The sequence below is a fragment of the Hemitrygon akajei genome, chromosome 7, assembly GCF_048418815.1.
Source record: "Hemitrygon akajei chromosome 7, sHemAka1.3, whole genome shotgun sequence".
Taxonomy (NCBI): domain Eukaryota; kingdom Metazoa; phylum Chordata; class Chondrichthyes; order Myliobatiformes; family Dasyatidae; genus Hemitrygon; species Hemitrygon akajei.
Window position 1 is genome coordinate 14,317,673 of NC_133130.1, and position 15,880 is coordinate 14,333,552.

General features: G+C 41.1%; 1 protein-coding gene across 3 annotated transcripts in view; it reads left to right on the top strand.

The window, feature by feature from the left end:
* Positions 1–15,880, top strand: part of col12a1a (collagen, type XII, alpha 1a) — a 367,155-nt gene that overhangs the window by 92,184 nt on the left and 259,091 nt on the right. For 2 of the 3 annotated variants that reach the window (XM_073050421.1, XM_073050420.1), the window contains exons 15-18: positions 2,085–2,277; positions 6,772–6,896; positions 14,712–14,861; positions 15,462–15,581. In XM_073050421.1, the coding sequence (XP_072906522.1) occupies positions 2,085–2,277; positions 6,772–6,896; positions 14,712–14,861; positions 15,462–15,581 (588 nt within the window). The remainder of the gene's footprint in view (positions 1–2,084; positions 2,278–6,771; positions 6,897–14,711; positions 14,862–15,461; positions 15,582–15,880) is intronic. The other variant, XM_073050422.1, reaches the window with a different exon arrangement.

Consider the following 15,880-nt stretch of genomic DNA (forward strand, 5'->3'; position numbering starts at 1 on the left):
CTATCAAGTCACCTCTCATCCTGCTGCATTCCAAACAGAAAAGCCCTGGTCGCTCAACCTCTCCTCATAAGACGTGCTCTCTATAATCCAGAGAATGTGCTGGTAGATCTCCTTTGCACCATCTCTAAAGCTTCCACAAGCTTTCTGTAATGAGGCATCCAAAACTGAACATAATACTGGATTTGCATACCATTATAAGAACTTAAGACCATAAGACATAGGAGCAGAATTAGGCTATTTGACTATGATTGCACATTGCACATTGCACATTTAGATGGAGATGTAACGTAAAGAATTTTACTCCTCAGGTATGTGAAGGATGTAAGAAATAAAGGCAATTCAGTTCATTGAGTCTGTTCTGCCATTCCATCATGGCTGATTTATTAGTCATCTCAACCCCATTCTCCTGCCTTCTCCCAGTAATCTTTGATGCCCCGACTAATCAAGAACCTATCAACATCAGTTTTAAATATACCCAATGACTTGGCCTCCACTGCTGTCTGTGGCAATGAATTGCACAGATTCACCAATCTGAGCTGCAAGAAAATGCAATGCCAGTTGAGTGGGTAACCCCAGATGACAGCTCAGTGCAGTTTTGTGGACATGATGCCTAATCAGAAGTGCCCGCTTTCAAATAAGCTATTAATCTGACATACAGACTTGGCTCTCCAGGGTTGTTTCAACAGACCCAATGGTACCATTTGGAAGGGAAATGGGAGAGCTCTCCCCAGGTACTTATTTACTTAAGCCCATCACCCTTACTGGGGCATAGGCTGCCAACAGCAGCTCACCAGAGATCTCTGCCCTGGGCCAATCTATCAAGCTGCCCCCAGTTGATTTCAACTTCGAAAATCTTTCCTCTCCCAGGAGTGAGGGCTATGGAGCTTCTCTTTGCGTTTCTCTGTCTCTGGGTTTTTACAGGATGGGATTGCTAGCCTCATGCCCGATCCTCCTCCTTCACAGCCAGGCTTGGGACTATCCATGGTGGAGTTTCCCCATGTTATAGCCAATATTTAATCACCAGCCACCCCGGTCATCTCTCATCTCCCCTGTCCCTTTGGACAGAAGGCACAAACATTGGTCTCCCTGTCTTGCCATGGGAACTTCCTTCAATCAGAGTGTTTTTGGAAATGATTTTGAAGAATTTCAGGATGTGTATTGTGTACATTTCTCTGACACTAAATGCACCTATTGAAACCTATGGATGAGGGGTATAGATTGGGTAAATGCAAGCAGGTTTTTTCCACAGAGTTTGGGTGAGACAGGTTAAGGGTGAAAAGCAAGATATTTAAGGTGGGGGAAACATCTTCACTCAAATGGAGGTGAGAGTGAGGAATGAGCTGCCAGCAGAAGTGGTGAATGCAGGGTCAGTTGCAAGATTTAAGAGAAGTTTGGATAAATACATGGATGTGAGGGGTATAGAGGGCTCTGGTCCAGCTGCAGATCAATGGGACTTGGTAGAATAATGGTTCAGCATGAACTAGATGGACTAAAGTTTCTATTTCTGTGCCGTGGTGCCCTATGAGTGTAATGTATTACAGAAATTCATTTTTTCCTTATGCTAGCAGCCAATGCATTAATATAACACACACAAAATTCTGGAGGAACTCAGCAGCTCAGGCAGCATCTATGAAAATGAATGAACAGTCGAGGTTTCGGGCTGAGACCCTTTAATGGTTCTTTATCTTACTTGAGTTTGGAGAACTGCCACAATCTGTTGATAATTTGCCTGCATAACTCGCCCATTACTGTTTCTGAAGACAGTGAACTGTGACCAGGTCACTGTCCACACTGGAAAACTACGAAGCTGAAGTCTTAACAGTTGTAGATAGCTCAGCCACATATTGGCGCAGTCATAATTAATTGATGTTGGATTCTGCTTGTTTCTCTATTGTTCCGGATCGTGTGGTTTTAGGATGAACAAGGAACATCTGTGTTGTGTTCATTAGATGTCCCAGCCATGTGGAGCCAATGTAATGTTATTAGTTGAATGATAAACTACTTCTTACCTGTATTTATATCTGCATTCATGGATGTTCATGTGTTGAAGACTCAGCTGGGATATTTCTGTTCTTCCCCACCAGTTTCACCATATAAACCTCCCCAAAACTTAACAACCTCTGATGCCGCAAAAACAAGTTTCAGAGTGACGTGGGAGCCTTCCCCCGGGGAGGTAACAGGATATAAAGTCATCTACCATCCAAGAGGAAGAGAAGAACAACAGGGAGAATTGGTAGTAGGTCCGTATGATACTACCGTGGTCCTGGAAGAGCTGAGGTAAAGTGCTAAGCATTGAACTGGATAATATTACGTTCTTATCGGGGGAGTGAGAAATATGAGTTTGAACAAATCTGATTGACTTTTCGTTCAGGAGACTGGTTCGTGTTCTTCAGATAACCGTCCCTACCTGGCCTTTTACATTTTGGAAACTTTCAAAGTTCAAAGTAAATTTACACCAAAGTACACGTAGACTCAATAACCACTTTATTAGGTACCTCCTTACTTAATAAAGTGGACACCGAGTGCATGTCACCATATAATGTCCTAAGATTCATATTCTTGTGGGCATTCATAGTAGACATCAATGAATCAATGAAAATCTACACACAAAAAGTGACAAACAGCCAATGTGCAAAAGAAGGCAAACTGTGCAAATCCAAAAGAAGATATCTAAATAGGTCAGTAAATGATACTGAGAACATGAGTTGTAGAGTCCTTGAAAGTTAGACCATAGTGTTGAAGTGAGTAAAGTTATCATTAATAAACATTGGTCATAGTCAGCTAAGGATGGTCAATCTTCTTTCTTGATGAGAAGCTTTGACTTCCCAACTCCGTAGTGACACATTTTGAATCAGGAGATTTATGGATTGAAATCATGTGCCACCATAAGAGCGTATGACATAGGAGCAGAATAAGGCCATTTGGACCATTGGGTCTGTTCTGCCATTCCATCATGGCTTTTATTATTGCTCTAAACCCCATTCTCCTGTCTTCTCCTCGTAACCTTCAATACCTTTGCTAATCAAGAAACTTTGCTTTAAAAATATCCAATGTCTTGGCCTGCACAGCCATCCATGGCAGTGATTTCTTCAGATTCACCACCCTCTGGCTAAAGAAAGTCCTGATTTCTATTCTAAAAGGATGTCCCTCTATTCTGAAGTTGTGCCCTCTGATCCAAGACTCTCCCACCATAGGAAACATTCTCCCCATATTCACTCTACTTAGGCCTTTCAATATTTGTGGCTCAAAGGTAGATTCTATCCGGGTCAGTGGAAGACAAACGGCCAAAGTAAATTTCTTATCAAAGGACATAAGCAGTATGTCATCATATACTACCCTGAGATTCATTTCCCTGCAGACAGTCACAGCAGAACAGAAAGTACAATAGAATGAAGGAAAAACAATAGAATAAATGATTATCTGCTGAGAGAGGCACAGAATCTGTGGAAAAGCAGTGTAAGCTCTGCTTGTTTTATTCTTCCAAGATTTCCTCCACTTTCTGCTGTAGGGAATGATTGGGGGAAATGCCTAAATATGCTGGATTTATTTTTCCATTTTCATGATCAATTCCTGTTCCTAGAATTTATAATGTAAACTGTCCATGTAAACATGTCACACGGAAACTGCACTCATCTGTTAGTCCTGAGCATTCGAAACTCAGTTCCAAACATCTATTGTCGGAATCTTAAATAAATCATCTGAACTCCTTGACTGGATTCCAACTACCTCACTCCTCAGTGTCTACTACTCCATTTAAAACATTTGAATCCCTCAGTTAGTTTCTTGGTTGCCATATTCCCTGGTGTCCAATGTGATACAGATCCATTATTCTCCATATAAATCATTTGAATACAATCTCATTCCAGTCTGTAACTTACTCCAGGGAATCCATTATTCCACATTTAGCCTACTTGAAACAAGGTTTTCTAGCACCTTATTTCCCAGTCTCAATGGAACAAGTTTTGGAAGTTGATTCTGATATGGGAAAAAACAGGTTTCCTCCCTCAACTGCGAACTGATACGTTGATTTGTCTTAATAAAAATGGTTGACTTTTTGCCCTGGATTCTACTGACTTCTGTTTACTTAAGCAAGTCTTTGAACCTCTGAGCCTTTTGCTTTCCAAATTCTTCCAAAAGTCTGTGAAGTCTGTCATCATAAAAAAAAATGGAACTGCTATAATTTTCTTGAGAAAAATGTAGTTATTGTGGAGAAAGTTATGTCTAAGGCCAAGGATTGCAATGGAGCAAGCTTGGGTGGGTGGTAGTTTAAGGACAAACTTGGGTGAGGTTGGAAAGGAATGATTAGACAGAGGATGGGAGATAGCAGTTAACAGAAAAGGCTCAGTGGGGGATGTACTTGGGTCAGTTGGTAAAATTTTATCTTCCCCAGAGCATACTGGGGCAATTCTACACTGCCATCATAGAGAACACCCTCACCTCTGCCATTACTGTCTGGTTTGGTGCAGCTTCCTCTCAAAATATACAAAAACTATCAGATCAGCAGAAAAGGTCATTGGCTGCAGTCCATCAGCACTGCAGGACAAAGTGTCCAGGACAAAGAAATGGACAGGAGAAAACATTCTGGACACTACTTGTCCAGCAAACTGCCCTTTCTTCAAGCTCCCTACTGGAGAGCACTATAGGGGTATTGAAACAAAATCTTTACACCATCTTACATGTTTCTTCCCACAGACAGATAATCTAATCAACTATTCTAGATATGGTTGACATCCACATTCTAGACATCCACATCTCTCTCTCTCTCTCTATTACCCGTTACTGTAAACCACTTTTCATAATGTTGAAGTACAGTACACGCTGGTATTTATATATTTAAGCACATTTTATTCCATGTCCTTACTTTAACCTCAGACTTTATTTTTATATAATTCTTTATTTGTTGTAACTCTTGAAAGTTGTTTTTCATTGCATGCCAACACATCAGAGCAAATTCCTAATACTAGTAAACGTATATGGTGGATAAAATTGATCCTTAATTCTTGAAGGACATCAAGCTTGGGTGAGATTGAAAGAGCAAAAGCCAAAGGTTTTGGGACTTGAGGACCAGAAGACATTGGAACAAATTAGCCATTCAGCAGATCGAGTCTGCTCCGCCTTTCCATCGTCTGATTTGTTGTCCCTCTCAACCCCATTCTCTTGCCTTCTCCCCATAACCTTTGACGTTCTGACTAATTAAGAAGCTATCAACCTCCGTTTAAAATATACCCAATGATTTGGCCTATACAGGCACCTAAAAAAAATTTCCTCTTCACCTTTGATCTAAAAAGGTGTCTTGTATTCTGATGCTGTGCCCTCTGGTCCTAGTCTCTCCCACTGTAGGAAATATCCTCTCCACATCCACTCTGTCTAGGCCTTTCAACATCCAGTGAGATCTCCCCTCATTCTTCTAAACTCCAGTGAGTACAGGCCCAGAGTCATCAAATGCTGCGGATACGTTAACCCTTTCATTCCTGGGATCATTCTCATTCACCTCCTCTGGACTTTCTCCAATGTCAGCACATCTTTTCTGAGAAAAGGGGCGAAAGGCTGCTGACCATGTGTTCACAATGATTTCCATGAAGAAAGTAATTTTCCTGAGCAGTTGGTGTGTTGATGTTGGGGAAAAACACCAAATATTCAAGTAAAATTAGGAAGTTTTGGAAGAGTTAATTTTTTGATGGTAAATTAGCAACAACAGAATCCAATCAGAAACGTCATCAGTGCTTAGAGTGGAGTCAGTGTGATTACAGGCCAGTCTGGGGTTTGCAGTGGCTGCTTTGCGTTACTTACTCTGCAGGCACATCTTCTTCTCATTACAATCTGATCGACTGAGAGGCCCCTCAGCTAGACATTTGTTGTCAGTCCACCTGCCCACGAGTGCCCAGTATTTCCCTGCATTGGCTGTCTGAGCCCAACTCAGACTGAAGCTCAAGGATTACCATCTGATGTAGTTTCCTTCTGCTTGAATCGGAAGGAAATCTCTGCAGATTGCTTTATCTGTTGCCTATTAAGCCATGACGAGACTGTTTATTATGAGGAATGTTTGATGGCTCTGGGCCTGCACTCACTGGAATTCAGAAGAATGAGCAGTGACCTTATTGAAACCTACTGAATATTGAAAGGCCTCAATAGAGTGGATGTGGAGAGGATGTTTCACATGGTGGGAGAGTGCAAGACCAGAGGACACAGCCTCAGTATAGGGGAGGGGGTGTCCTTTTAGAACAGAGATGAGGAAGAATTTCTTTAGCCAGAGTGGCAAATCTGTGGAATTCATTGCCACAGGCATCTGTGGATGCCAAGACTTTGGGCATATTTAAGGTGGAAGTTGACAGATTCTTGATTAGTCAGGGCATGAAAGGTTATGGGGTGAAGGCAGGAGACTGGGGCCATGATGAAATGGCGGAGCATTCTCAATAGGCAAGTGGCCTAATTCTGTTCCTGTATCTTACGGTCTTCTGGTCTTATAGATGACAGAAAAGTGGAGGACTTTGTAGGAGGGAAGGGTTAGATTGACTCTTAGGTGGGCACATGGATAACAGAAAGTTGGAAGTCTGTGTAGGAGGGAAAGGTTTCATTGACCTTGGAGGGGGTTAAGTTGCATTGATTTCAGTGGATGTAGGTGAGAATATTGAGCAGCTGATGCTTTCATCTCACGGGGCAAATGATAAATTTCTCCCCCATTAATGTCATTTCACAATAAAGAAGCTGCATCCTTCATTTTGATTTTTATTTTGTCTAATGATGATGTCACTGTGCTTTTTCATCTTTCAGGGCTGGCACCACCTACAAAGTGGCTGTGTCTGGGATGTTTGAAGATGGTGAAAGTGTGCCGTTGCTGGGAGAGGAACAAACAACTCTGCATGACGTTAATCCAGTGTTGCCTTCGGGATCTCCAGGTAACCAGTCCATTGGCTAATCAGTGTTGAGCAGGATGTGTTTTCTCTCCAGCCAGTGACATATTAGACATTGGTGTTTACAGCAAAATAGAGATAGAGATTATCACAGCATAGATAGAGAAGCTTACAGAATCAAAGAAGGATACAAGAGCAACATAGAAGGTACAGTTGATCACAACGTGGGAGCAAGAGTTTATAGCTACGTAGAGGTAGAGCTTACTGCAACAGACAAGGAAGAAGATAGAACTGGGACACAAAAAATGTACAGCACAGCAGAGGTCCTTAAATCCAGGATGTTGTGCCAATCTTTCTACCTACTCTAAGATCTATTTAATCCTTCCCTTCTGTATAGCCCTCAGTGGCTATCTATTAAATGTCCTTAATATACCTGACTTTACCATTACTTCTGGTAGCATGCTTCATGCAACACTACTCTGTGAAAATACCTATGTCTGACATCCCCCCCCCCCCCCCATACTTTCCTCCAATCACCTTAAAACTATGCCCCTTGTATTAGCCTCTTCCACCATGGAAAAAGTCTCTGACTGTCCAGTCGGTCTATTCCACTTGTCATCTTGTACACATCCATCGTGTTACATATCATCCACCATTGCTTCAAAGAGATAAGCCCTAGCTCGCTCAGCCTATCCTCATAAGACACGAAGAGCTGTGAAGACCTGAAGACATAGAAGAAGGAGTTTATCACGACCTACAGCAGGAAGAGCTTACAGCAATATGGAAAATAAAGAGATTATATCAATTATAGGAGGAAGTGCTTACAGTAACGTAGAAGGCAGAGATAACAGCAATGTAGAATTTACAGATAACAGCAACATAAAAGGCTGAGAGTACACCAACGGAGAATTTAGAGATAACAGCAATGTAGAATTTAGAGATAACAGCAATGTAGAATTTACAGATAACGGCAACATTACAGAAACGTGAAATTTAGAGATTATAGCAATGTCGAAGGTAGAGATAACAGCAACGTAGATGGAATTGCTTATAGGAACAGATTGTAGAAGGAAATGCTCTAAGCACATAGAAAAGAACACTCAGTCTTTGAAACCTGTCACATACTCATTTATACTCGCATTCAGTTAAATTGTCTGATTTGTAGCATATCTTTGTTACCTTAAAACCCTGAACAAGCAAAACAGATTTTCAAATAATGCCCTGCCTTAGCAACATTAATAATTGCCTGCATTAGACTTATTCCTGTAAATGACTACCTTTCAATGCCTGTCACAATGGTTCTATTTCCTACCAGTCCGTTTATCTGTAGCTAACATTGATGTTAGAATAAATTAAATGTTGTCTTTTTATTTATTTAGAGATACAGTGTGGAACAAACCCTATTGACCCAACGAGCCAGAATGCCTAATGACTCACGTACTTAACCCTTATGTTAACAGGACAATTTACAATGACCAATTAACCTACTAACCAGTACGTCTTTGGATGTCTTTTCTGTCCCCCAACTCTCTTGAGGGTGTTCAGACAGTGGCAGCATGTCAGAGGCTCTACATTGACTGTAGGATTTGTATTGGCTGTTTATAGGAGCATTCCAGCTTGTTTCAATCTCTCCACCCCTTCCCAATGTCTCTGTAAATTCTTCCCTTTCACATTACCTATTCAGATTTCCTAGATCACTACAGTGAAATCTGCCTCCGCTACATCGATGGAAGAATTATCAGACCCTTCCAGACCCTAAACAGTCACCGCATTAAATATTTTTTCCTGTTGTAATTCTTGATCGACTCTGTACTTATTGCCCAAGCACTTAATTAAATTAAAATCAAAACATTAAATGCTGGGAACTGCCAGCAGGTGAGGGAGCACCTGTGGGAAGAGAATATTTCGGGCTGAAAGGCTTTGGATCAAATACTAAACTGTTTGCATCCTTGTCATTAAGTTCTGGGATTTAACCCTTCAATCTTACTGTCTTTCACAATACTTTTGAAGTAAGTCTATAATGCCTAAATCAGAATCAGGTATATCATGAAATAATTTCACCAGTAAATGTCATGAAATTTGTTGTTTTACAGCAGAAGGCATTGCAATACATAATAATTTTAAAAACTATAAATTACAATTAGAATTTTTTTAAAAATTAAATTAAAATTCAATTAAATAAGTAGTACAAAAATAAAGAAAAGTAGTGAGGTAGTGAAAATGGGTTCATTGTCCATTCAGAAATTTGATGACTGAGGTGAAGAGGCTGATCCTAAAACATTGAGTGTGAGTCTTCAGGCTCCTGTACCTGTTCCCTGATGGTAGCAATGAGAAGAGGGCATGTCCTGGGTGATGGGGTCCTTAATGATGGATGCTGCCTTTGTGAGGCATTGCATTTCGAAGATGTCCCGGATGTCGGGGAGGCTAGTGCCCATGATGGGACTGACTGAGTTTGCGAACTTCTCCAGCTTTTTCCAGTCTGTGTCCTTCCATAACAGATGGTGTGCAACCTGTAAGTTTGGAAACACTATCGAATGAGATTGCTAGACGTGACTTCAGTCCTTATCTGGTTCCAAAAATTTAACACGTTTGTTTTGACTCTGAGGGACTGTGGAAAGAGAGCAAAAGGCATCATTGAGCAGTTTCCTCGCAGAAATTACCATCTCCTCTCTGATAATCCAGGGAGGTAAGAACACAAGTACCTAAGAAATTGAAGCAGGAGTAGCCATTGGGCCTGTTGAACTTGCTCCACCATTCAATAAGATGATGGCTGATCTGGCCGAAACTCAGTTTATGTTAATTCTAGTAAATGAAAAGCCATAATTTAAAAGGAAATATTGTGGTTGGAAAATAGTTTTGGTGCAGTTGCAAAATTGTGTCACTGACTGGCATCTTAAAATTATTTCTAAAATAATTTTGTTACCGAGTCATGGAGCATAGAAACCGGCCATTCGGCCCACTATGTCCATACCAGCTAGTGGGCTCCTCTGAAATAGTTTATCAAGAACATTCTAAACTACTATATATATTTTTTATTTTATTGACACATAATGTGGAATAGGCCCTTCTGGCCAATTGAACCATGCCACAATCCCCTAATGTAAACCTAGCCAAATCACAGGACAATTACAATAACCAAATAACCTAACAAACGGTATGTCTGTTGACTGGGAGAGGAAATAGGAGCACCCGGAGGAAACCCATGTGGTCACGGGGAGAACATACAAACTCCTTACAGGCAGTGGTGGGAATTGAACCCAGATCGCTGGTACAATAAAGCATTGTGCTAACCACTACACTATCATGCTACCTTCTATACCAGAGACCTCAGAACTCAGAGCAGGAGTCTTAATTTTAAGATTCCTAAGAACTACGAACTAAATTCTTAGTTACTTATCATCTGGCCCACTGAGCTTGCTCTGCCATTCAATAAGATCATGGCTGCACTAGCCACACGGACAACAACAATTGATGAGGATTGTGGCCATGCGATGTTTGTGCATGGCAGGTATGCTATGTTGGCGCTGGAATGTGTGGCTACACTTGCGGGCAGTCCTCATACCTCTTGGGTTGTGTTGGTTGCTCACACAAGTGACACATTTCACTATGTTGCAACATACATGTGATAAATAAATCTGAAACTGCGTTTGAAGAATAGCAGAGGGATTATATTACAATAGTCGTAAGAGCAATGTGGATCTATTTGAGAATATAGCACCAAGTAGCTAGAATAGAGAAATGTAGCGAAGGACGAGCAGCATAGGCTGTTTGACTCTTTATACAGCACGATTGAACCCCCGGCACAATGCCTTATTCCGATAGCCTTCCAATTACCCATCAAATCCAACTTTCCCTTTTCTCTTCCAAAGTGGATAACATCACGATTGTCCCTGTCTGTCTTTCTTTCTTCCTTCTTTTCTTGCTTCTTTCTTTCTTTTTTCTTTTTCATTCTTTTTCTCTCTTTATTTTTTCCTTTCTTTCTTTGCCTTCTTTCCCCCTTTCCTTCTTTCCTCCTTCCTTCCTTCCCCTTTTAACCCACCGAGTCGTGCCACCCAGCAGCCCCCAATTTAACCTTTAGCCTAACAATAGGACAATTTACAATGACCAATTAACCTACTAACCAGTATGTCTTTGGACTGAGAGGAAACGCATGCATTGATGTATTCAGCCTTGCTATTTTGTCTAAAAGCCTCTTTGCATCTCCTCACAACTCACAAGGTGGTGAGCCAGTTTCATAATGTCAGCAAATTAGAATCATTACAGAAACATCGACTCAGCCCTAATGAAGGGTCTTAGCATGAAATGTCAGCTCTTTACTCTTCTCCAGCATTTTGTGTGTGTTTCTCTGGATTTCCAGTATCTGCAGATTATTTTGTGTCCATGTCCCTCCACAGATGCTGCCTGAACTGTTGAGTTTCTCCAGCAATACTCCCTCATCCAAGTCATTGGTCTAAACTACAAATAACTAGAGCCCGGCACTGATCACTGTGCTACCTGCCCGGCTGTCTGGCTCCTGTGTATTCCTGTTTTCAGTTTCCTGTCTATTAACCGATTTTTAATCCATACCAGAATAGTGCTCCTAATCTCAAGGTGTGCCACAGTAATGTAGTTAGCCTGACTAACTTCCGGAGTGCTGAGTTCAATTCCAGTGGCATCTGTAAGGAGCTTAAATGTTCTCCCCGTCACTGCACGGGTTTCCTCCCACATTGCAGAGACATACCGTTTAACCGGTTAAGGTTGATTGGTGATTGCAAATTGTCCTGTGATTAGGCTAGAGTTAAATAGGTGGGTTACTGGGCGGTTCGGCTCAGTGAGCCATAGGGGATTGTTCTGCACTGCATCTCTAAATAAAATAAGTCCCTTTATGCACTGTAGTAGTGCCTAACGTCAGACAATATCAAATGTTTTCTGAAAATCCTAGTGCACCACATCCATTGGCTCTCACTTATCTGTTCCACAAGAAAACCCAGGTTGGTTTCTTAAGCATGATTCCCCTTTTGTAAATCTGTCCCTGACTAATCAAGAATCTATCAACCTCTGCTTTAAATATACCCAGTGACTTGGCCTCAAGCTGTCAGTGGCAATAACTTCCACGGATTCACTACTCTCTGGGTAAAGAAAGAAATTCCTCCACCTCTCTGTCTATAGGGACATCCTTTTTTCCTGAGGCTGTGCTCTCTGCTACCAGATTCACTAGGAAACATCCTCTCTACGTCCAGTCAGTCCAGGCCTTTCAGTATTCTATAGGTTTCAATGAGATTCCCTCATTTTTCTAAGCTCCAGCGAGCACAGACACAGAGCCATCAAACACTCCTCTCAAATTAACCCCTTCTTTCCTGGAATTGTTTTCATGAACATCCCCCGGACCCTTTCCAATGTCAGCACATCCTTTCATGGATAAGGGTTGTTTCTGTAACCACTTGCCTTACATGTAGATTTGAATCAGTTTAAACATTGTCAGTGAATGGAAGCAAGACTAATTGGAATATTTGTTGTAAAGTACTCTTTTCCGGCTTCAAGTGTTCCATTTACATGTCTGCATTGAGCCCATCTATTTGAATGAGTTTAAACAGGTCAGACAGAACTGGGCGCACTTAGTGTTCATTTGAGTGGCATCAAGTGTTCCATTTATATGCCTGCATTGAGCCCATCTATTTGAATGAGTTTAAACAGGTCAGAGAGATCTGAGTGTGTTAAGTGTTCATTTGAGATCTTCAATTGCACTGTCACTGGGTTTAAGTGCAGTTATTTTCCTGTTCCCTGCATGCACTTTTTTAAGGATGCCCGCTGTTGATTCAAATGTTGAATTTTGCATTTGTGGTCATAAGTAGCACTTAATTATGTATAAAGCTTAATGATTATTGATTATGAGTCATATGTCTGTTTGCCTCAAATATCAATTTTGGTTATTTATAGAGAGCAACACATACACACACACACGCACACACAAAATACTGGAGAAAGTCAACGTGTCAGGCAGCATCTATGGAGATGAATAAACGGTTGATGTTTCTGGCTGAGACCCTTCATTTCTCTCCATTGATACTACCTGACTTGCTGATTTCCTCCAGATATTTTGTGTGTGTTTGTGTGTGTTGCTCTGGATTTCTAGCATCTGCAGAATCTCGTGTTAATATGGAAGAAGCTTTCCATTCTCCTCCACCCCCCTCCCTCATGTTTTACTCTGCTGCATTCAGAACTGTATGCCTGCTTAATGTCTTTTGCCCATTTAAAGCAGGCGCCTTAACAAGCACGGGAAAAACACACCAAAGGACTCCTCTGGAAATCACCAAAGAGTCATGGCTTGGTACAAAGCCAGCATCTGCGTGGATTTTCATGAGATCTGCAAAAATAAAAAATCAGTTATGTTCAGACAGACGCAAGCACTCTGCACGTTTAAATAAAGAATCTTTTCAAGTCTTGCCCGTGTACTGTGGTCTTTGGCATTTCAGATATTTGTGCGGTGTGGTCTTCCACAGTTTGGTGCTATAGGAGTTTGTACAATATTTTTACATAGGTAGATTGAGAAGTATCAGTGCAATATTTTCAGTTTATAACTCAACCGTGGAATGTTTGTGTGATGATGTTGAGTTGATGCTTGATTGACCAGTGTTGAAAGTATGGCGTCTCAGCCATCACTCTTCCAGGCTTCTTCTCCAGAGTCCTCACATTTCATTTGGTATTGGATGTCTGAATTTGAAGGATCTTCAGAAATGTTGGGCTCTTTAGAAAATAAATGATGCCGAATCCTGACAAAAGTAAAGCACTTAATCCAGAATGACTTGGCAAATGACAATCCAAGTGTATTTATCTTAAACTTCTTTGAATCATAAGTATGCACTTCAGACAAGAGGAAACCCAGGCTTGATGGTAATTTGTTTATCTGACAATATTCCTGTTCTTTTGTGGTCATAATTCTTTTCCTAATTAATCAACTAAATTAATTATTAATATTAGAATGCACTGTTATAACTAAATGCTTGATCTTGCTTTATCCAGCATTAAGAAGGAACAAACTTCATCTAAATCGCTGTTGCCAAACTTTTCTTTTTGCTTCTGTAGCAATAACTGACGTAGAGTATTATTGTTAATGTACCGTAGTACAAATTGGTTTAAAAAACAATTTACCTATTTAAAGGTAGTAAGCTATGTGGAAAGATATTGTTATCATCTACAAGAGGTATCTTTGTTACCTTTTACAAAGATATCTTGAACATCACATCATCCAAATAAAAAAGTGTGCAGGAAACAAAAAGTCCTTTCTGACTTTTCTCCCTCGAACTAAAAGAGAAGTTTGGTCAAACAACCACTGTTCCTTTAAGTTGATAAGGTTTTATATTATGTCTCCAAACACAGAGAAATGCTTCAGGTGCTGAGTTTAAAATATTGTTGATATAGTGATTTGTGTCTCAGCAACTGGTGAGAGTCAGACGAGCAAAATAAATGGGCGTAAAATGAAAGACAATAGAGGCATGAGGTTAAATTGGACTCAGAGACATACAATTGGCTCAATTTTGTTTCTGCTCAGCATAAGTAAAGACATTTGTAAGAAACCATTGTCTCTTATCATACTGTGTGCAATTTCATCTCCTTCACCTTTCCTGTGATGAAGTTGCATGAATACCCTTTGAGTTTAGTGATACTTTTCTGCAGGGTTACTACCTCAGGAAGGTCACATAGGTGAGTATTACAGGGAGGCTTCAAAGTTCATTTTATTCTAGAACAAATTATGTTTTTTTCCATCGTTAAATAATTGTAACTTCAGTTGCTCCTTAACGCACAGGGCTCCTTCATGAAAGTATGCATGAGGTTTGTTTGAAGGTCTGGTCCTCCACACTGACTGTTTTCTGATCGTGGCAGGGCTGCAGTGTACCACAACGGCAGCTGCAGACATCGTGCTGCTGGTAGATGGCTCCTGGAGCATTGGGAGGCTAAACTTCCGCCAGATCAGAAGCTTCATCGGCAAGTTGATCCAGGTGTTTGAGATTGGCCCGCGAAGAGTGCAATTCGGTGAGTTTTAGTGATATGTGGTGAGGCTTCAGTGGCTTTATTTACTCCTTCATTTTTGCTGCGATAATGAAGCCATCCTCAGGTAGGAGGAGTAACACCTCCTATTTTGTTTTCCCTAACATCCGATAATTTCTCTCTTTTCTTCCCTTCCCCACTCTCGCTCCCCTCTTACCCCTTCTTTTCTCCTCACCTAACTATCACCTCCCTCTGAAGCCTCTCCTCCTCTTTTTCCCATGGTCCACTCTCCTCACCTATCAGATTCCTCCTTCTTCATCCCTTTACCTCTTCCACCTATCACTTCCCAGCTTCTTAACTCATCCATCCACTCCCACTCACCCACCTTCCACTCACCTGGTCTTACCTATCACCTGCCAACTTGTACTCATGCCCCTCCCCTCTAATTCAGGCTTCTGCCCCATCCTTCCCAGTCCTGATGAAGACTCTTGGCCCAAAACGTCGACTCTCCATTGATGCTGTCTGATCTATTGAGTTCCTACAGTATTTTGCATGTGATTTCCAGCATCTGCAGAATCTCTTGTGCTGTTGTTTAATTTTCCTAGCTTCTGTTGTTACTTACTCATTGGTTTTTCGGTTGTTAAGGTCTGGCACAGTACAGTGGCGACCCAAGGACCGAGTGGAACCTTAATCAATACAAGGACAAGAAGAGCCTACTGGATGCTGTGTCTTCCTTACCTTACAAGGGTGGCAACACTTTAACAGGTAAGGTATTTTACCTGCTGTATCAGACTAGGTCATGCAGTTCCCTCAACCTCAAACTCAAAAGTCAAAGATCCAACGTTAATATCAAAATTCAAAGGTCGAGGTCAGATTCAGAATCAGGATTACTTTATTGCCAGTATGTGAAAAGAATTGATTGAGGTTTGGTGCCAAGCATAAAACAGGACAATACCATTACAGACAACACGACAGCAACCAACAATTTACAAGACAACAGTACAAACAGCCATGAGCAATCAACAATTAGCAGAATGGTCACATGCATAAATGTCAATAATCAT